Genomic DNA, 23,034 nt, shown 5'->3' with positions numbered 1-23,034 from the left:
AGAGAGTAAATCATTACTGATGTAATAGAGGCGGGTACTTTCACTTTTCACTGCTAAACAGTGAACACACATAAATATATATACACATAAATATATATATATATATATATATATATATATATATATATATATATATATATTTTATATTAGACGCACATCTGATGCTTGTATTTGCAGCAGCTCCACGTCTACAACTTTAAGCATTGGGTTAAATCAGGCTTTACAGTATCCTTTATTTCCACTGTATCTGTTCAGCGGAGGGACCAGAACCAACCCCATGACGTCAAACACGGCGACATTCCAAGATGGTGGCGCACTAGGTCTAAAATCTATAGTAAAACATGCTGTTTCTTCTAAATTGTTACATTAATTGAGTTTAATATACTTTCATTAAAGTGGAATGCAATGTACAAAATAAGGTAAACTTGACTGAGTGCTTCATTTCCCCTTTAAATGCCTCTTTTGTACAATATCTTGCACAATATTGTTTTGTCTTATGTAAAGTTACCTGTGTAGTCTGTCTTAGGCCATGTGTGTAGTTAAGTATTTATAGTATATGTATAGTTAGTCATTAGTTTTGTTCGATTACCACTCTGATATGCGAGTTACGCAAAAATGTAAGAATAGCTGTTAAGTCTAGAGTTGTGTCCATATTTAAGATTAAGTTTATTTATTTAGCACTGAAGTCCTGCGAGGCATGACATAGCAGACTGACAATAAAGCTCAACTTCATTCATTCATTTTCTTGTCGGCTTAGTCTCTTTATTAAACCCGGGTCGCCACAGCGGAATGAACCGCCAACTTATCCAGCAAGTTTTTGCGCAGAGAATGCCCTTCCAGCCGCAACCCATCTCTCGGAAAAAGCTCAACTTGACTTGACTTAAAATTGTATCAGAGCATTAATTTAGTTGTTAAAATTAGATGAAAGGCCATTTAAATGCAAGCGGCGTAAGGAGCAGCAGGCAGGCCCTGAAACAATCAGCAATCTAGCAACCAGCATGTGCAACAAGTTGTAGAAAAAAAAAAAAAAAAATCCAGAATTTTGAATTTGGAGTATTTCACACAAATAGGGGAATTGTGTTTTTTTTTTAATTATCTTTTAAATTAGTTTTATTTTAGTGCAGTACATTCAAATACATTTCAACAGGGTTATTTTCGGAAAGAGATTTTAATGAAACAACTGAATAATAAACTTAAAAATGACACATGGGAGAGTGAATAGAGTTCATTTCTGGGTCAACAGTCCCTTTAAATATGATAGTAAAGAAAGGGTGTGTTTGGAAGATTATGTCAGCATGACTGGAATATGGTAATAATCCATTTCCTGTCACCACCTTCAACCTCTCTCTCACACGCATACAGTTGAAGTCAGAATTATTAGCCCCCTTTAAATTTTTCTTTCTTTTTCAAATATTTTCCAGATGATGTTTAACAGAGCAAAGACATTTTCACAGTATGTCTGATAGCATTTCTTCTTCTAGAGAAAGTCTTATTTGTTTTATTTCGGCTAGAATACAAGCAGCTCTTCCAACAGTCTACAGAACAAACCATCATCATACAATAACTTGCCTAATTACCCTAACCTGCCTAGTTAACCCAATTAACCTAGTTAAGCCTTTAAATGTCACTTTAAGCTGTATAGAAGTGTTTTTAAAAAAATATCAATATTTTTTTATCAATATATAGTCAAATATTATTTACTGTCATCATGGCAAAGATAAAATAAATCAGTTATTAGAAATGAGTTACTAAAACTATTAAGTTTAGAAATGTGTTGAAAAAAATCTTCTCTCTGTTAAACAGAAATTGGGGGAAAAAAATAAACGGTGGGCAAATAATTCAGGTGGGCTAATAACTCTGACTTCCACTGTACATATTTACAGTAATGTTTTTTAATGCTGATGCTGCTCACAAAGGCAGTGTTTATTTGATAAGACATAGAACACAAAATGAAATTAATTTAAACAATTTTAAACAACTGTTTTCTTTTTAAATGGAGTTGACATTTTAATTTCATCATCATTACTCCAGTCTTTAGTGTCACATGATCATCACAAATCAGCACAACATGATGCTTTGCTGTTCTATTATGTTATCAGAGAGTACGTTTACATGAACACCAATAATCCGATGTTAATATGATAAAGAAAATACTCTGATTAAGCCCATGTAAACAGAGATTTTTAATTATTTTAATCTGACTAAAATGATAACTGAACTGAAGAGAAATGGCTTTAAGACATGTGGAGTTTGCCTATTTTAGTCGCATCACTGAAGTGCAGTACAGACAAGTAAACATCTTAATCAAACTATTACCATTCTGTAGGATATCTGCCGCATTTTGAGACAGGATATACACACACGGCTGTTTGACGCTATTTTCTACACCTACTGAGTGAGTGAAAAACCACAGGCACCCGCATCGAGTTTTTTTTTTTTTTTCCCCGTACAGCTTATAGCAGTCAACCCTCCCGTTTTCCCAGGATTCTCCTGTATTTTACAGTTCTATCCCGCTATCATCCCGTAAAGGTATTTTTCTGTATTTCTCCCGTATTTTCAGTCTTCTCTGATAGTTGGCAATAAACATTTAAGAACCGAGCCTCCCTATACGCAACCCATACCGCCAAACCACCAGGGGACGCCCCTCGCTCTTTAATGTGAATCTGTTTTGAGCTTTCGTTTTATTTAGGCATGAAAACACTTTGAAATAAACATAAAAACGGCAGGATTCCCTTCCTTTTCATTACAGGTGCGGTCTCCCCTTTATATGCAATCCTAAAAACAACCATATAGCGGTGTGTGACTGTCAGCTGACTCGCTCCATAGTGATTCCCAAACAGATTCTGTACGCGTGATTCGATGCCGATTGAAACTCTGGGTTTTGGGAGCGTGTTTGAAAAGACATATACACATAATTATAATAATAACATCTAAAGATGTCGATCTTGGTGGGGGTTTTTTCTAACACAACTAATTTCGTCCTAAATGGGCATAAAAAGTTAGGAAAGCAGTCAAATGTTAGATGTGTGCATTTTTAAAGTGACACCTCTGTTAATGTAATCAAACAAACAAAACAAATCTAAATAAAAAAGAGATTCATTCGTTGCTCTTTAATCAGAATGTGTAAGTTATACAGTGAAGAAACGGCTCTGCACAAGACTTTTGGCCAGCGGAGAAATTAAAATGGTCATGTCCAACTGAGCCTGGTGTCTTTCTAGGCTTTTTTTCTTCACTCTCCTATCGGTGAAGTGATTTTTCCCTCTCCACTGTCGTCTCTGGCTTGCCTGGTTCAGGATCGGTAAAGCTACGCATCGATGAATTTGCTCTTCAGTGTTTGGACTCTCAGTAATGACTTTAAACCACACTGAACTGAGCTAAACTGAACTGAACTTAAACACTAAAAACTGAACTACCCTGATCCAGTTACTATGACCATGTATGTGAAGCTGCTTTGACACAATCTACATTGTAAAAGCGCTATACAAATAAAGCTGAATTGAATTGAAACAATGAGACTTGATAGCTTGATTCTATTTTATTATAATAGCTATACATTTTAATAAGCTGAACTGTTTGCTAATGTATTTGGTGCTAATGTATACTATTTATTTTTTCTTTTGTAAATAATAATAATAAAGCATATTACTGACTGTTTAACTGTTTATTATATATAATTACATTTATTACATTTTATTATATATGATTACTGTTATTATATCTATTAACAACGAAACAACTCCAACTGAACATATTAGTGCTATGGTGGTCATATCCCTTATTTTTACATCCCAACGTTGATGGGTATGATCCAGCTTGCAATATCAAATTCCATTAAAACAACACTCCTCCAGCAGTTCATACCCACATCCAACATCTTGTTCGTCACAGGGTGCATGCATGAAATGTTCCTGAATGAAAGTGAAAGTGCCAAACTGAAGTCAAAGTCGACAAATTAAAAATGAAACAACCGGAATTGCATGACGTTTCGGATAGCGTGGTGATGCTAATCAAATTATGAGCTATAACATGTAAAGCAAGATCATGAAGGGTAAATTCGAAAAGCAACTCATGTGAACACCTTAATCCTATTATTATCTTATTCAGATCAAGGCAAATAATTTGATTACTGATGTCCACATTAATGTAATCAGTTATTATTAATTTAAATTCACTAATAACGATTCTTACAATAATCAGTGGCGAAAACATTCACTTCAAGATTTTATAGAAACTGCTACACCTCCCTTGTACTTTTAGAAATCTTTGATAATGTATATGTATCTATGATATGCAATCTCTTTTCAGACACATGAATAATATACAGTATAAGAACAGTAACAACTGCTGTGCTTAACAAAACAACTACATTACATTCAATGAGACAATACTACTAATAACAAACATGACACAAAAATGCCTACATAAAAACAAGTTCAACTTGGCAGTTTCACAGCATATTGCTCAGAAAACAGCCTCCACACCTCAAACCAGCTTGATCGCAGACAACCAGCTCACACACTCTATCAATAAAGCCCTGCTATCATGTGTGCAACACACACACAAAACCACAGACACAATTAAATCCTAGTACTTACATTTGGTTTATAGAATCTGGAAAGAAATCGAAACGAATATATAGATTTCACTTACACGACTGCTCTCTTTGAAAAGTTTAAAACTCATCCACTTTGGCATGACGACTTCTGTCTCTGCACTCGCTCTCTCACTCTATCTCTCCCCCCCCTCTCTCTCTCCCTCTCTCTCTCTGAAGCACCTCTGATTGGTTGTTTTCAGTGTTCAGCAGAGGTTAAAGACTTCCCCCACCTGTATCTGGACCTGGCTGTTTGTTAAGGTGAGCAGATTTAGGAAATGGACGCCAGGGACGTTGTTCTACCTCAGTGGTCAGAATATCACAGCTATCTCACTTTTTATTATCCATGGATTATAAAACACAGGACAATACTTGTTTTGTCTTTGTTGGTCCTATATACGCTTGTTAAAATTAATGATTAACCCTCCTGTTCTCTTAGAATCATCTATACACCGTTGGTCGCCTTCATTGAATCTCTAAAATAAAGCAGCTAAAATTAATTTCAATCGTCAAATATGTTTTACGTGAAGAAACAACCTCATCTTCATCACAAACTCTGTGTCTACGTATTCCCTCATTAGCGTGGAGTTTTCAGTGGGCGACACTAGCCTAATCTCACCAGAAAACGTAAGTATTTTACGTTTTGTCAGTTTAGTGGCTAATTGGATTTCAGTCGTACAAAATTGTAAGATTTTAAAAAGGAGGCGTGGCACCTAACCCCACCCCTAAACCCAACTGTCATTTGGGGATGAGCAAATCGTACTAAATTATACAAATTAGATTGTACAAATTCATACATATTAGTCACTAAATCAAAAAGTTACGAATTGCAGTGAGATTGTGTCATTTTAGACTAAAGTAAAGGGTTTAATTTTGACTGCTAAAAAGATTGAGGTAACTGTCTCTATATTGTTTACCATGCTAATTTGAATATTCAATCAGAATTAGCATGCAAGGATGACTTCAAAACAACATCAACACTATCTAGTTGACTGTAAACATGGATGAACTTTGATAGTCATTGGCTGCTAATATGATTTTCCTATTTAGAATTAGCAAAGAATACTTTTCTGAAATTATATTTTCAAGGAGAATTTCTGAATATCCGAATATAAAACAACTTTAGCTCTATGCTAAAAAGTACCTGTACAATAAAATTCATAAATGTTGTGTGTGTTTGTGTGTTGGAGGGTGCCAGTAGTTTTTGCTTTGGAAAAACGGTTATATAGCTGGCAAGTCAAAATTGACCAAATTATTCTGTTAATGTCATTTAAAAAAATTAAAAAACAAAACAAAAAAAAAACTTTGATTTAATTTGATTTATTTATTTTCGAACAGAAATATCTTACATAAAATATCTTTACCAAAAAATACATTTCAACATGGTCAAAAATGGAGAACCATTTTCCATTCCCACCACATACAGACATACACAAACATTTTTAAAGTTTTCCATGTTTTCAATCTCCTAAAATTTAGTTCTTCTCTCAGATTATATCCCCTTGTCTTTCTTCAAAAAACACTTGTATGCATTTCAGAAGTAATATATTCCTAGCTTTAAACACAAACTGCGTTGTTTAAATGTAACCAAACCATTGAACTTAAGCATTTTTACATTTTTTGAATAAAGGATTCGTATGCTCCAAATACCCCACATGTTCCATTGGTCTAATTACTTTTTTCTGCATTGTACATAAGGATCGTAAATTAGACTTATATGTATTGACCCATTACCAGAGATGGGTTGCAGCTGGAAGGGCATCCACTGCGTAAAAAACGTGCTGGATAAGTTGGCGGTTCATTCCGCTGTAGCGACCCCGGATTAATAAAGGCACTAAGCCGAAAAGAAAATGAATGAATGAATGTTTTCCCCCAAATTCCAACACAATAACTCATATACTGTATGGCAACGTAAGCGTGTTATATAATATATACATTGATTTATTGTCCAGGATAAAACTTGCTTTATACACTCTTGCTACAGTTTTTACTAATTTTGATATCACATTATTTATATGCAATTTCTAACTAATTTTATGATTCAATATAAGATCAATACTCTTAATTGCATATACTCTTTCTATTCAGCTTATTCGCCGCATATAAGCGGGCGCAGCCATTTGAATCTTTTTGGCTCAATACTTCCAGTCTCATTCACTTCCATTCATCTTTCGATGTTAAAAATAGCTCGTTTTGCTGCTTGATGTTGCAAACTGATATTTTTTTATTATATTCTACTACTTTGTTTGTATTATCATGCAAAAATTTGTTTGTAGGGCAAGTAGTTTGACCCTTTTTTGCCGTTTATTATTCCTAGTCATTTCTCCCATAGGGAACACAATTGGAAGTTCTAAAACAAATCGCAAAAACGAGAACATTCCGCATTGAAGAATAAGGTCGATAACTTCATTATCAATTTGTAAATCTATATTATGACTGCTTTTTAATTTCCTAAATAACTTTAAGATAAAAAAGTTGTTTAGTTTTTTTCTGTTTAAAATGATGCCTGGGTCATTTTTAACCCATACATCATCAAAAGTGTTATATTTTTTTTTAATGACCAAATGAAAACAACATCACATATCCAAGCACATTACAAAATCTTAATTAATTAAATGTTCTATCATTTTGTATTTGTGTTTAATTTATTAATTAAATATAAATTGTATATTTTTTTCATTTATATTAAATAAAAGCTAATTACAAGTTCCAGTTAAAGCCAGCCAGAGCTATGTGATGGCGTATGATGGTCTTGTGACATGTGTTTAGCGCTGAGCTGTGCAGATAAAAGCATCATTATCCAGTGTGATGAATGTGATTTCCGCAGTGTACAGTAATGAACAGACCATGAGCTGTTGAGGGAGAATGAAGGAAACTCTTATTCCAGAGGGAGACACACCACACCACACACACGGTGTCCTTAACTCACACTGCTCTGAAAACAACCCAATAATGCGCAGGAGCGTTGAGGAAACCATTGTGGAAACAGTCATTATTATATAGTATATGCACTTTCATGTATTTACTTTTAAGTTCCAGCAGTGAAGTAACACATACTGTAGCCTTTACCTGGTGAAACTGCGTGATAGGAAAGTGTTATGTGATTTTATATTCACATATTTGAAATATCTCTTTAATAATGTAATTTCAAAAAAGTATTGTTTACAAATTCTAAATAGTGAAATCATATTAGCAGCCAATGACTATCAAAGCACAACCTTACTCACAGTCAGTTAAATAGTGCTAATGTTGTTTTGAGGTCATACTTACGTGCTATATGGGTATACGTGGAGCTAGTGTTTCTTCCCATACTGATGAACTTCCTGTGAAGGTGACTTGAATATTAATCAATAATACGCTGCTGTGTTGTCAGCCAATCGTTGCATTGCTGATCATGATTTCGAGGATTGATAGATCTGTCCATCACAACACACAGAGATCTCAGATCAGTTTCTCCTGACATTTGAATCTGATTCGCAAACTTGTTTGAAGAATCAAATTAGCCAGAGATCAGTTCACAGGATGAACAGATCCAGGATCTGCAAAATCATCTTAGATCATGTAAGTGAGGTACGAAGAACAGACGCCTGTTTTTTTCGTATCATGCTTTGTTGCAGTGTTTTGAAACACTTGTGCTTCGGGATCTCGACACTGTGTCGAAACGTAAGTTTCCATCCCTAATATCCGATATAAAGCGGGTCTCAGATTGTACAAGAAGCACTACAATAAGTTACATTTTTCCTTGCCATGTCTTTCAAAACAGAGGTAAAGTTGGTTTTATATTTGGATATTCAGACATTCTCCTGTTTACAGTCAAATGTTTACAGTCAATTAGATTTTGCTAATGTTGTTTTGAAGTCATACTTGCATGCTAATTCTGACCGAATATTCAAATTAGCATGGTAAACAATATAGAGACAGTTAAAAGATTGAATGTACGAATATAAAACAAACTTTACCTCAAAGCCTCTCATGCAAGTATTGCTGGTTCGATCCCTGCTCGGAACGAGTGGGTGAGTGAAAGACCAGTTGGAATACGATAAATGTAAATAGTTTTGAATATGTTGGATTTTACTACAGTCATTGGTGGTGTAATGCAACATACCATATGTGTTAATAAAACACTATAATTGAGTAATTTGTTTATATTACTGTTGTTGTATTACTACAAGAATGAGTTGGTCAGTTGTGAACGTTTGACATTTTTGCAACACAGTGCTTTCCCACACTTTAACCAGCAGAGGTCCTCATCGAGCTCTGATTTAGAAAGCTTTGAGTAACAAACCTTTTCCAGATACATTTGAGGTGAACGCTGGTTCAGAAAGCTTCATTTCACCATCACTAGGGAGCATGTCACAAATTGTCATTGAAAAAATATGTGGATATTAAACAAACTTTACCTCAATTGATTTCAGACCCAATATTCAAAGTAGCATGGTAAACAACATAGATAGGATGTCACAAGTTGTCACTGAATGTGGGATGTAAAACCAACCCTACCTAAATCTGAGGTTGTAATAAAATAAAGATAAAAGATTAAAAAACCCAAAGATAATCTCCTCACGCTACAATGATAAGTTGAAACAAACAAAACTCAAAACACCAACATGCACCTGTCGCAGCACTATTGACATATAGCAGATGTCTTACTTTGATCTGATAAGGTGCTTCATAGTTTCCGTGAGGACAGAATCCAGCACACAGTTTGAAGAGACTTTTCATGGTTGTACATGTCTAAGAGATCAGTGTTTTGATCTCATCATCTGTGCTGCAGCATGACAGCCCCTGCAGCATTACTACAGCTGGGAAACCCTGTGTGACATACACCTGTCAGTCACTGATCACATGACCCTTCTGGGGCGGTGTCTAGAGTTTGGGTCTGGGTCTGTATCTATCAAGCTTCTCACAGTGACAGATAAGTCCTAAAGAAGTTGACTAAAAATTAAAATTCGGTCATTATTTGCTCATTTTTTTTAAAGTAAGTTTGAATTTCAGGATTTTTTTATGGTTAAAGGGATAGTTTACCCTAGATCTGCTCACTATTTACTCACCTGTCACTTGTTTCAGAATTTTAGGAGTTTCTCTCTTCTGTTGAACACAAATAAAGATATTTTGATAAAAGCCAAAAAACCCGTAACCATTGACCTTTCCTTAAAATATTTTCTTTTGTGTTCAACAGAATAAAAAAATAAATAATAAAAGGGTTGTAACCACTTGAGTGAGAATAAATAGTGAGCAAATGTTTCATTTTGGTGTGAACAATTCGTCTAAGATCTGGTAATTCACCCCTACTTTAAAATTGAAGTTTAAAAGCAATTTTCTTAAAGGGATAGTTCACCTTAAACTGCAAATTCTGTCATCATTTACTGACCCCTCACTTGTTTTAAATCTTTATTAAGTATCCACCTTCCGTTGAGCATACAAGTTGCTATTCAGAAAAATGCTGAAAACATGTAACCATTGGCTTCCTGAAAAAAGTGTTGCATGCAGAACTGTTGCAAACAATTTATTTGTGTTGAATTTAAACAAACAAATTATATTTAATAATGCTCAACCTAATTCGTTTGTTTAAATTCAACACAAATAGATTGTTTAAAACAACCTAACGTAAAAAAAAAAAAAAAAATGAGTAAATCCAAGGAATCATCTTTGAATAATTATTTTCAAATGGAAGTCAATGGTTACAGGTTTCAACTTCCTTTTGAAATATCTACTTTTGTGTTAAACAGAATCAATAATAATAATTATAGTAATAATATTAACTTAATATTACAGTGATTTCCGAAGGATCATGCGAGTCTAAAGACTGGAGTAATGAAGCTGAAAATTCATTTTTAAAATCACTGGAATAAATGATTAAATTAAATGAAAAAGTTCTTTTAAACAGTTATTTTATAGTTCAATGACATTTCACAATTTTACAATGTGTGCTTTATTTATAATGAAAAAAGTAAGCCTTGGTGAGCAGAAGCTAATTTTTTAAAACATTTAACAATCATACTGACCCTAAACTTTTGACCAGTTGTGTATATAATAATCTATAAGCGAAAACGACGCCCAAAGACATCGCAACCAAATATAAATCAGAGAGGTCAGACTTTCTCATACAGAGCCTCATTTCAGTTGTAAAGTTTTGTTAAAATCTATCAACTGAATTAATCAATCTATTAAAGAAACGTTGGCTAGCAATGCATAATAGGCCCAAATTATAAAGAGAAATGAGATCATGAAGCAGATCCAGGCCTGGATTGGCCAATTTGAAGGACCGGGAGAGTTCCCGGTGGGCCGGTCCGTTTTTTGGCCGCGAGGGCCGGTGTTTCTAGCTGCTTGCACTCTCAGCAGTCGCATTTTTTTTTCCATTTATTATTTATTTGACCATAGCCTCACTCTTTTTATTCATTATTTTGCCGCAGCTCCGCTCTTCTTATTTATTGTCTTGCAGCCCCATGAGCAAAATGCAGCCTGCAGGGTAATGATGATGTAACTATCATTCCGGCCACACAAGTGTAACAGCGCCATTGTGGTCCAGTGGTCAGCATGTTGCCTTACGACGTTGTCAATCCATGTTCGATCCTCACCTGAGTAAATCTATTTTTTTTTTTTTTCATTTTTATTGTTAAGACATATAAAACTGTAAGGTTGTTGAACATTTAAAGTTCTAAAGCAGCTGTTTTCTTGAAAAAGAAGTGATAGTGTAATTAGAAACTAAATTGGAAATTTACTTATTTTAAAATAGGGACATTATTTTAATATAGTCAGTCGTGAACTGAAGTGGGCTGGTCTAATGCTTGAAACTCCAGGGCTGAAAAGGAGTCTCACTCCGGCCCTGAGCAGATCAATGTTCATCTTTCTTTCGAGCTGTCAGTGCAGAAATGAACAAAACAATAGGCCTAATACAACGTATTATAAGATTAAAATATGGAACAATTATCAGATGGTAACTTTTCATCAATTTTCCTAACGGATAAACCAGCCTGATCTCACGAGAAAACGTAAGTATTTTACGTTTTGCCAGTTTAGTGGCTAATTCGTACGAATTCGTACGAGTTCAGTCGTACGAAATTGTACGAATTTTAAAAAGGAGGCGTGGCACCTAACCCCACCCCTAAACCCAACAGTCATTGGGTGATGAGCAAATCGTACTAAATTGTACGAATTAGATCGTACAAATTCATACGAATTAGCCACTAAATCCAAAAGTTACGAATTGCCGTGAGATTGTGTTGGATAAACAGATGGTAATATTTCAGCATGTCGTATTAGAGATTAAACGCACATTTACCGGTATGACATTTTGTCACTTTCTCTCTTCATATAGCCGTATATGTGGCTATTACACAATCATAATACACTGTGATATAGCCTGGGTTGTTAGTTCGTTGCATTGTTTTGTTTTCTCACTACAATCGATCCGCTCAATCGAGCAGAGACCACCACATTCGGGCGATCTCAAACCGATTGATTTGGTGCGGATCCGAGCGCGATTGCTGGATTTACATATGCCAAACATATAATGGGGAAACGAGACAGATTCGGAGACAAACATCTATTTATGAAAGCACCCTAAGATTGTATTTGCACGCAATTGACAGACAGTCGCAGCTAAATTTTTGTGACAAGGCAACAACCATTCTGTACACTGGCCCGAGCGTCTCGTCCGCTGGCCCTGGGCTATTGTCAAGCCCTGTACAGTGAACCGAAGTGAGTATAGAAAAGAGAGTAACTCTAGAGGTTAAAGGTCTACCATTTACGTGTGTATATTCATACCTTGTCACTGTCTACAGTGTTCTGAGAGGTTCTGGATGCTATGGAGATGGTGTCCGGCTGACTGCTGCCGTCTCCCTGGCTGTCAGCATCCTCACCAGCGTCCCTGCAAGCATAAACGCACATCAACCTCAATATTAGACAGAATATTTCAGATTGATCCAATATGTGTCAAGTACTCCAGACAGCCCGCATATCTATAGTGGCTCCCTGATGCTTGTAAATTAAATACAATATTCCAGAAATTATGGAGGGAACGAGCGAGAGAATATCACGTGTAGTAATGAAGTAAGCTTTAAATGACACAAATAGCACAGTACAGTGTAAATCTGTGATTGGTTGGGTTGGTAGCGCTGACAAGTCTGGGCGGGACCGAGAGCCGCGCAAATGGAGCGACCCAGATGGAGCGATTGTTTACAAGTGTGAAGTCCTGTGAAGAAGCTCCGGATGAAAAGTTTTGTTTTGTGTCTACCTCATAGTTAAAGTTGTTGCACGTCCGCCGGTTCCTGCCTCAAAATGAGCGAATTTGAGCCACTTGTACGTTCAGGAAGTGTTCAGGAAAAGCAAAACAGCAGCGAAGAAACTCGACACAGAGGAACATTTACACCTCACTGCCAAGTAGCGTTTCGGAAGTGTTCATGCAGACCAACAGAGACAGCGCGCAGAAGTATAAATGCACAGCTACGTGCGTTGCATGCGCCGTGGGTTACGCCGGTCACTTGACGCAGAAGTATAAACCAGGGTTAAGTGTTTCTGACCTCTTGCTGTTATTGCGAGGTTTGGCTGGAGTTTTGGGAATGTGGATAGGTTCCTTTAGCGCCCCCTTCAGGTGAATTATTCTCTCCTGAATGACCTCTCGGATGTTTTTAATCCATTCTTGCTTCACCTCAATACTAGATGCCTGAAACACACAGACATAATGCACATATAAAGCAGAAGATTCATGTTTGATTTCCTCAGTACATTTGATACAACTGTTATAAGCAGAAAGAAAGAACCCGGGTCCGTGTGTATACCACTGTGTCCTAACAAAATGTGAAGTTATGCCGTGACATGCCACCTTTTCATGTTAAAAGGTGTTTCTGTGCTAACCATCCGTTACAGCGACATGAAAAATTTATATTTTAGAAATGGATTGACCTCTGATTTAGCCAATAGCGAGTCTGAAAGGGTGAAGTCACTGCAGCACAAAAGCTTTCATTCATTGTTTAAACTGTTTTCTGTTTTCATTCATCCGTTCAAATTGAGGACCCATTCTTGATGTTGGAGGCTGTTTTAGCCCCATTGACTTCCATTATAACCACTTTCATTTTGATCGCAAAGCCATGACACCAAATAAGCCTGCATTCTCGATTGTTGGCATTATTTTTTTTTCTTTTTTTTTTATTGTGTTTTTGACAAAAGGTACTGTACATTAAAGGTATTCAATGACAAAGGTATTTTCGTTTTTTTTTTTTTTTTTTGAACCATACATAAATTTGAAAAAGAGACAAATTAACATAATAAAATTTTTCATGAAAAGGAAATGCAATAAATTAAAAAATATATTAATAAAAATAAAAATGAAAATCAAATAAAAATAAATTTACAAAAAAATAAATAAATAAATAAAAAATAAAATAAATAAAATAAATGATTGTTGGCATTCTTGATTACAAATTGTACCTCTTTCCAACAGGGAAAACCACACAACAACAATCAATAATGCATGGTTATAGGGTGCCATGGCTTTGCAATCAAAAAATGTGGTAATAATGGAAGTCAATAGTAAATTTACCCAGAGAGAGTTTTGTTGAGTTTTGAAAAATTCCACAAATCATTTTCCCAAAATAAGATTTGTCACCAAAAAGCATTCCATTTGCTGACACACAGAAAAAGTTGTGGTCAAATTAAGCCTCAAAATCACCCCAGAGTGGATGAAAACCTCCCCAGCAGCACACAAAAGTTTATTTATCAGCATTATGTGCAAAGATGTTACAAATAAGTGAATGTTCATTCATTCATTTTCCTTCAGCTTAGTCTCTTATTTATCAGGGGTCGATGTAGCTGATGACCTTCCAGCCGCAACCCAGTACAGGTATAAGTGAATGTATTTACATTAAACGTAATAAAGCACAGAGTATATTGTACCTTGAGGACAGTCTTGTTGTCAGACGATGGTGTGCGTCCCACCCACAGAGCAAATTTGCACGGGTCCCCCTCTACATGCTCTGTCACCCCCAATTCAGAAGTCTGTAAATCAGAGAAAATCAACACAAAAACATTGACATGGATTCAAGACTGATATGGAAAAGGAGTTTAAAGGAATGAAGTGAAAAAACCTGACGTAACTTTAATACATTTGATCAAACTAAAAACTTTTCCTCTGTACAGTCGTAAATTGTGTTTATAAGACAATTCTAAAAGCCATAAGAGGAGAAAACCAAAGGCATATGTGAAACATATGGTATGATATATTTGTTAAGGACAAACAGATGGGGGATGTGTTCACCTGCAGTTTTCATTTAATTTCTAACAACATTTCATTAGAAGTCTAATAATGAAAAAGCTGTGCATTATACAGCTATACTTTAAATATGTGTATGACAGCATGATAACAACAGGTATTAAGAATTATGAATTAAACAATTTCATCTGGTAACCCATGTGTGCCCTTTTTAAACCCTTTTTTCTACATAATTTCATGCATAGTGTCCTATGTCAACATGTTTTTCTCCCTGGTTTTATTTTTTTTCTCTAGAAAATCACATTTAAATATGCAACAACTGTAACATCAACTATGTTAAAATTGTACCATATATACAAAAAAAAAATATATATATATATGTATATGTGTATGTGTATGTGTATGTGTATATATATATATATATATGCATTGATAGTGTGTGTGTGTGTGTGTGAGAGATTTCACAATTACCAGTAGTTTGTTTTTAAAGATGTATTTGGATCGCCCTGCTGAGTCTTTGATCTCTTTACTGAAGACCAGGGAGATCTCGAAGAGAAAGAGGTGGCGGTCTCGCCCCTTCCGGATTAGTGATTTGGGGTCCCACACCTGGAAGGTGTCTTGGAGGATGAGTTCACCCTGAACATCCAAATTTGCATCAAAACCTGATGTGGGGCACAAAACAGAAAACATCACGCCAGAGGTCATAGGCTTAACGCTATTATGAAAAACAACCCATGAATCCCAACAACCCTGAAAAAGAATGAGACGCTGCATGATAAAGAGTAATGCTACGGGAAAAAAAACAGGGCAAAACCTAGTGGCAAAAAAAACTGAAGAAATAAACTTGTTCATTAACACAGTGACATTGAATAGAGATGGCTGCTTTCACAACACTCCTAGCAGGCATAGGATGCCAACATGACATAATGGGGACGTTGCATTCATTCATTCATTCATTTTCTTGTCGGCTTAGTACCTTTATTAATCCGGGGTCGCCACAGCGGAATGAACCACCTTATCTTAACTTATCCAGCAAGTTTTTACGCATCGGATGCCCTTCCAGCCGCAACCCATCTCTGGGAAACATCCACACACACGTTCACACACACACTACGGACAATTTAGCCTACCCAATTCACCGCATGTCTTTGGACTGTGGGGGAAACCGAAGCACACGGAGGAAACCCACGCGAAGGCAGGGAGAACATGCAAACTCCACACAGAAACGCCAACTGAGCCGAGGTTCGAACCAGCAACCTTCTTGCTGTGAGGCGACAGCACTACCTACTCCGCCACTGCCTCGCCCGGTGGACGTTGCATTTTGTTTGCAAATGAAAATCGGCTTGACATCAAAACCCAACGTCAGGCCAACGTCAATGTCCAACGTCCAACCTAAAACCAACCAAATATCAGCATCTAATGATGTTGACATTGTGTGGATGTTACCACTATGACGTCTATCAGACGTTGGATTTTGATTGCCAGAATTTGACGCAAATATGACGTTAATTTAAAATGTAAGCTCGACATTGGATTTTGGTCACATTCCAACACAACCTAAAATCAACCAAATATCAACGTCATTTGACATCGTTATTGGACGTCAAAATTACGTTGTCCTTAGACAATGTCCTGGCAAGACATTGAAATTTGGTCACCTGACGTCACAACTTAAATCTAACCGGATAGCAACGTCTTATGATGTTGTGAGCCAGGCACGGTTCACTTGGTCGGCCCTGGCCCGGTTGGAAGAGATGTGTCTGAGGTGTGGCTTTGGTGCGATACGCTTGTGTGTGAGTGCACAACGCGCCTAAGCCTGAAACTGAAAGCGAGACGTGACTTTTAAGGGACTGTTTAATATGAATTCCCCTTCGGTTGGGGAACTTCAGTGCCATGAATGGGAGGATTCGGATCAGAAGCCGCTTATCTGGAGAGTATTGAACGGGCCAATGAATGAAATTAATTGGCAGCGTAAGCTTGCGCAGGTGTGCGACATCTGCAATTATCTCAGCATATAAGCACACCTGAAGCCAGCAGACGCCATCCTTTTCGCTTCAGATCCTTTCTGAGTGAGTCGATGAGGGTTCCTCTTGCTGATCAGCACTTCAGAGCGAACGAGTGTGTCTCCCGGTCCAGAGTGGGTCTTCGCGGTGGCAGACGGTCGAGCTGGGTTACTCCCTTGCCTGCGGTTCTTTGGGTCCGGTCCTCCAGAGCGGTGCGTATAGTTGCAACTTTCCTAAAAGAGCAACACAGTCGTGCAGCACGTCCTTTTCAGGATGGCGCTCCGACTGTGCGTTTCTGGATGCGGGGGTTTCCTGTCTCCGGATGATGGACACGATCACTGCATTGCATGTTTGGGGGTCCAGCATGTTAATGCGGTGCTCGCGGGCGGTTCATGTCGTCATTGCGATGCCATGACCGTTGCACAGCTAAGATCGCGGCTAACTTTCGCAAGAGAGCGAGCCACCCCAGTTGCCTCCTGTTCTAAAAAAGCAGCGGGCGCTCGGGCAGATCTGAGGGTTTCAGCGGGAGCTAATCCGCCGCCCACGGGCTCGCGGACCTCTCGCTCCTCACGGCGCTCCATCCAAGCTTCGGGTGGTGAGAGTGATCCGTCTAACCAGATGGTAGCTCTCACACTCGCTGACACCGGAGATCAGATGTCCTCCGCGGCATCGGAGGGTGGGCTTTCACTGTCCGACGAAGATCCGGACCCGCTCGCCCCCTCCGGGCAGGTGAGCGCTGTCAAATCGGATCCTGAAGCGGACATGTTAGCCGTGCTTTCCCGGGCTGCTTCGGCCGTGGGGTTGGAGATGGTTTATCCCCCAGCTCCGCGGCCGGACCGACTAGATGGGTGCTACGTAGAGGACCAGAAGGCGAAGCCTTCGAAGCCTCTCGTCCCCTTCTTCCCGGAAGTGCACAGTAGGCTCACGCAGTCCTGGAGGGCACCTTTCTCTGCCCGTGCTGCGAGTGCCTCCGCCCTCACCGCCCTTGACGGCGGAGCTGCCAGGGGGTATGAGGCGATCCCGTCAGTGGAGCGCGCTATCGCGGTCAATCTTTGTCCGCGCGGCGCCTCTACGTGGCGGGGTTTGCCCCGCCTCCCGTCCAAAGCCTGTAGGTTGTCTGCCTCCCTCGGAGCCAGAGCTTATAAGGCTGCGGGCCAGGCTGCTTCTGCTTTGCACGCGATGGCCACCTACCAGCGCTACCAAGCGCAGGCGCTGGCCGAGCTGCACGAGGGCGGGTCCAACCCAAGCTTATTACATGAGCTGCGCACCGCGACCGACTATGCTCTTCGGACTACTAAGTCCGCCGCGTGTGCGCTGGGGAGGACGATGTCCACACTTGTGGTTCAGGAACGCCACCTCTGGCTAAACCTGGCCGATATGCGCGACGTTGACAAAGTTCGCTTTCTTGACTCGCCCATATCCCAGGCTGGCCTGTTCGGCTACACCGTCGGTGAATTCACCCAGGAATTCAAGGCGGTGAAAGAGCAGTCGGATGCGATGGGCAATGTCATCTATCAGCGTGGCCGTAAGCCCGCTCCGCCCGCCGAGCCATCCACCTCCGCTGTTCCTCGCCGAGGGCGCCCGCCAACGAGTGCTGCCCCGCCCCCGCCTGCGCCTCCGGCCAAGCGGGCGCGGCGTTCACCTCGAAAGCAGGCAGCCTCTCCTGCCCAGGGCGCCGTTAAGTCCGGTAAACGGACCGCGAAGCGTCCCTGAGACAGGCCATCCGGAGAAGAGGAAACTTGCTCTTTCCCCGCTGGAGGGCAGGGCCCCGATAACAACGGTACTTTTCAGTGCCACCAAAACATCAGTAAAAGAGCACTTTTTCCCTTCCCCGGATGTGACTGCACGAGTTCTGCCAGTCCGGGACGCGCTGCCTTCCGGCTCGCAGACTCTACGTGCTTCGCCAGTGGCTCACGAGCGCTGGGGGGACGGTCTCCCTTCCCTCAGCCCTCCAGCCCCCTCTCCGGAGTCAGGGTGCGGAGCCAGAGCGAATCGCTCTCCTCCAGCTTTTCCGCGGGACCCTCGTGCTTCCCGGATCAGCACACCCACTCCGCGCTGCCCCACCGCTGGTACGTCAGCGATTGTAGCGATGACTCCATTAGCGAGGGCTCTGCCTGCCTGGTTAGCGCGGTCCAGCCCCTCGCGGTGGCTCATACGCACAATCAGACTCGGTTACGCGATTCAGTTCGCGAAACGGCCCCCCAAGTTACGGGCGTGTATTTCTCCAGGGTCAACCCCCTGTCCGCCCCTGTCTTGCGAGAGGAGATTGCTGCCCTCCTGGCGAAGGGTGCAATCGAGCCGGTTCCTCCAGCCGAGATGGAGAGTGGGTTTTACAGCCCATACTTCATCGTACCCAAAAAGAGCGGTGGGTCACGGCCAATCCTAGATCTGCGCGTTTTGAACCGCTGTCTGCACAAGCTGCCGTTCAGAATGCTCACGCAGAGGCGCATTCTCCAATGCGTTCGTCCTCGGGATTGGTTTGCAGCCATAGACCTGAAGGACGCGTATTTCCATGTCTCCATTCGTCCACGCCACCGCCAATTTCTGCGGTTTGCGTTCGAGGGTCGAGCGTGGCAGTACAAGGTCCTCCCCTTCGGGCTCTCTCTGTCTCCGCGGGTCTTCACCAAACTCGCGGAGGGTGCCCTAGCGCCCCTTCGGCTCGCGGGCATTCGCATACTCGGTTATCTCGACGACTGGCTGATTTTAGCCCACTCGCGGGAGCAATTGATTATGCACAGGGACGAGGTGCTTCGGCATCTCCGCCTACTGGGGCTTCAGGTCAACCGAGAAAAGAGCAAACTCGCCCCCGTGCAGAGGATTTCTTTTCTCGGGATGGAGCTGGACTCGATCACCATGGTAGCGCACCTCTCCGAGGAACGCGCTCGCCTGTTGCTGAACTGTCTGAGGGAGCTCGACAGCAAACTAGTGGTCCCACTGAAGTTCTTTCAGAGGCTCCTGGGGCATATGGCATCCGCAGCCGCCGTCACGCCGCTCGGGTTGCTCCATATGAGACCACTTCAGCACTGGCTTCACGATCGGGTCCCCAGACGCGCATGGCACGCGGGCACACACCGGGTCTCGGTTACTGCGCTGTGTCGCCGCGCCCTCAGCCCTTGGAACGACCCCTCGTTCCTACAGGCCGGTGTGCCTCTAGGACAGGCGTCCAGCCATGTTGTTGTTTCAACAGACGCTTCCAACACGGGTTGGGGGGCCGTGTGTCGCGGGCATGCGGCTGCGGGCCTCTGGAAGGGTGCCCAGCTGCATTGGCATATCAATCGCCTAGAGCTGTTGGCAGTGTTCCTCGCTCTCCACCGCTTTTTACCGGTGCTGGAGCGGCAACACGTGCTGGTCAGGACGGACAGTACGGCGGCGGCGGCGTATATCAACCGCATGGGGGGTATGCGCTCTCGCCGCATGTCTCAGCTCGCCCGCCGTCTGCTCCTCTGGAGTCACCCGCGGCTGAAATCGCTGCGCGCCATTCACGTCCCAGGCACGCTCAATCGTGCAGCCGATGCGCTCTCACGACAGCTGTTACGCCCTGGAGAATGGAGACTCCACCCCGAGTCTGTTCAGCTGATATGGGCGCGATTCGGGGAGGCCCAGATCGATCTGTTTGCTTCCCCCGAGAACGCTCACTGCCAGTTGTTTTTTTCCCTGACCGAGGGCTCTCTCGGCACGGATGCACTGGCCCACAGCTGGCCTCGGGGCATGCGCAAGTATGCGTTTCCCCCAGTGAGCCTGCTCGCGCAGTTTCTGTGCAAGGTCAGGGAGGACGAGGAACAGGTTCTGCTAGTTGCGCCCCTTTGGCCCAACCGGACCTGGATATCAGAGCTCTCACTCCTCGCGACGGCCCTCCCCTGGCGGATCCCTTTGAGAGAGGACCTACTCTCTCAGGGACAGGGCACCATCTGGCACCCTCGCCCCGATCTTTGGAACCTCCACGTCTGGTCCCTAGACGCGAGGAAGACTTAGGTAACCTACCGACTGCGGTGGTTAATACCATCACTCAGGCTAGAGCCCCCTCCACGAGGCGCGCCTACGCCCTGAAGTGGAGTCTATTCACTGAATGGTGCGTCTCTCGCAGAGAAGACCCCCGAAATTGCCAGATTAGTGTTGTGCTCTCTTTCCTTCAAGAGAAGTTGGACAGCAGGCTGTCGCCCTCCACTCTCAAGGTTTACGTGGCCGCCATCTCCGCTTATCATAGCGCGGTAGCTGGCGGCACCGTGGGAAAGCATAACCTGGTCATCCAGTTCCTTAGGGGTGCTAGGCGAATTAATCCATCTCGCCCCCCTCTCATGCCCTCTTGGGATCTCGCCCTCGTTCTCACGAGTCTGCGATCCGATCCCTTTGAGCCACTCGAATCAGTATCTCTAAGATTTCTGTCCCTGAAGACAGCTCTGCTGGTTGCGTTGGCCTCCATCAAGAGGGTCAGGGACCTGGAGGCATTTTCGGTCAGTGACTCGTGCCTGGAATTCGGGCCGGATTACTCTCACGTTATCCTGAGACCCCGCCCCGGTTATGTGCCCAAGGTTCCTACCACCCCCTTTAGAGATCAGGTAGTGAACCTGCAAGCGCTGCCCCCGGAGGAGGCAGACCCAGCCCTTTCTTTACTTTGTCCAGTTCGCGCTCTGCGCATTTATGTGGACCGTACTCAGAATTTTAGATCATCTGAGCAGCTCTTTGTCTGTTATGGCGGTCGGCAGCAGGGAAGTGCCGTATCGAAACAAAGATTATCCCACTGGATTGTGGATGCCATTTCACTCGCTTATTCGAGTCGAGGTCAGCCGTGTCCCCCGGGAGTACGTGCACACTCCACTCGGAGCGTTGCATCCTCTTGGGCGCGTGCACGCGGCGCCTCTCTAACAGACATCTGTAGAGCTGCGGGCTGGGCGACACCCAACACATTTGCAAGGTTTTACAATCTGCGAGTGGAGCCGGTTTCCTCAAGGGTATTAGGTAACCCTTTGGTGATTGAGGAGACAACTCGGTAGGGTGTTGAAACACGCTTGCTGCGCCATTCTCCCTAACACGGAGGTACGTGCGCCTTTTTTATCTGTCAGTAAAGTTCCCCGTCAGGTGAGCCCTGCAGATTCCTCCGTGGCCCCCAGCACTGACTCAGCGGAGGAGTCACTTGCTGGCCCACTACGTTGTAGGTCTGCCCGCTGGTCAGCCCGCGTTTTGGATATAGGTGCCTGCTATGCGTGATCCCCACTAGGCGATCCCATATGCTTATTCCGCCACGGTTAAGTCCCCCCCCTGGGCGGACCCGTGTCTTCCCTCTCCGCTAACCACTCTTTGCTATGCGTACTCCCCCTTTTTAGGGCTAGTCCATAGGTAAATTCTGCCATCTATCCCCCCCTTGGGTAACGGATGGCCTCCGCAGCGTCCTCCCTATCGGGATTGCACGCTTCCCAACGTACTGTCGTATTTCCTAGAATTATCTAGATGCTCACGACTTCCCAAAAAATATATCTAAATCCGTAAAACTTCTGTTGAAGTAGGATAAATTAGGGCCAGGGACACGTTGGAGGACCGCGCCCCCCATGATGTGGGTGCGTCACGCTTGCTTGACTATCTCCTCATCGGGGGTGTTGGTAAGGTGCAGTCATTATGGCGCTTTCCATATTCTCCCATTCATGGCACTGAAGTTCCCCAACCGAAGGGGAACGTTCGAGGTTACAGAAGTAACCCTTCGTTCCCCGAGGAGGGGAACGGAAGTGCCATATTCCGTCGCCATAATGACTGTCCCTTAGCTGTTTGAAAGTCTCTTCAGCTTAAAAGGATGGCGTCTGCTGGCTTCAGGTGTGCTTATATGCTGAGATAATTGCAGATGTCGCACACCTGCGCAAGCTTACGCTGCCAATTAATTTCATTCATTGGCCCGTTCAATACTCTCCAGATAAGCGGCTTCTGATCCGAATCCTCCCATTCATGGCACTTCCGTTCCCCTCCTCGGGGAACGAAGGGTTACTTCTGTAACCTCGAACGTTATTCAATCGTTCTTACTGTTCAGTGAAGGCAAACTGTCGTAGTTTATTAAAGACGCAAACCCCTCACTGCATGACAGATGCACCTTCAGCAAACCTCCTAACTCCTGCAGCACGAGGACTTTATGAGCGTCAAAAGTGGCTGATCTGTTCGGCGAAATATTTGAAAGTGTGTCACTGCATCTCAAACGACTAAAACAATATAATTAAAGAAATCTCCAGTGCTGAGCAAAAGCGCTTACT

At 42.2% G+C, this 23,034-nt stretch overlaps 1 protein-coding gene across 13 annotated transcripts in view; it reads right to left on the bottom strand.

Annotated features, from left to right (window-relative positions):
* kalrna (kalirin RhoGEF kinase a) overlaps positions 1–23,034 on the bottom strand; it is a 273,633-nt gene that overhangs the window by 76,119 nt on the left and 174,480 nt on the right. For 9 of the 13 annotated variants that reach the window (XR_012385103.1, XR_012385104.1, XR_012385105.1 and 6 more), the window contains exons 30-33: positions 15,273–15,463; positions 14,486–14,587; positions 13,114–13,256; positions 12,359–12,461 (exon numbers count right to left, since the gene is read on the bottom strand). Coding sequence is in view for 8 of the 13 variants with exons in the window: in XM_017357741.4 (XP_017213230.2) it covers positions 12,359–12,461; positions 13,114–13,256; positions 14,486–14,587; positions 15,273–15,463 (539 nt within the window). In the remaining 5 variants the exon portion in view is untranslated. Of the gene's footprint in view, positions 1–4,650; positions 4,731–11,182; positions 12,138–12,172; positions 12,462–13,113; positions 13,257–14,485; positions 14,588–15,272; positions 15,464–23,034 lie in introns of those variants that run through there. The other 4 variants (XR_012385106.1, XR_012385107.1, XM_009304454.5 and 1 more) reach the window with 2 other exon arrangements.

Source organism: Danio rerio, chromosome 9 (genome assembly GCF_049306965.1).
Source record: "Danio rerio strain Tuebingen ecotype United States chromosome 9, GRCz12tu, whole genome shotgun sequence".
NCBI lineage: Eukaryota > Metazoa > Chordata > Actinopteri > Cypriniformes > Danionidae > Danio > Danio rerio.
Note: the sequence above shows the minus strand (reverse complement) of the source record. Positions and strands in the feature narration are given on the sequence as shown.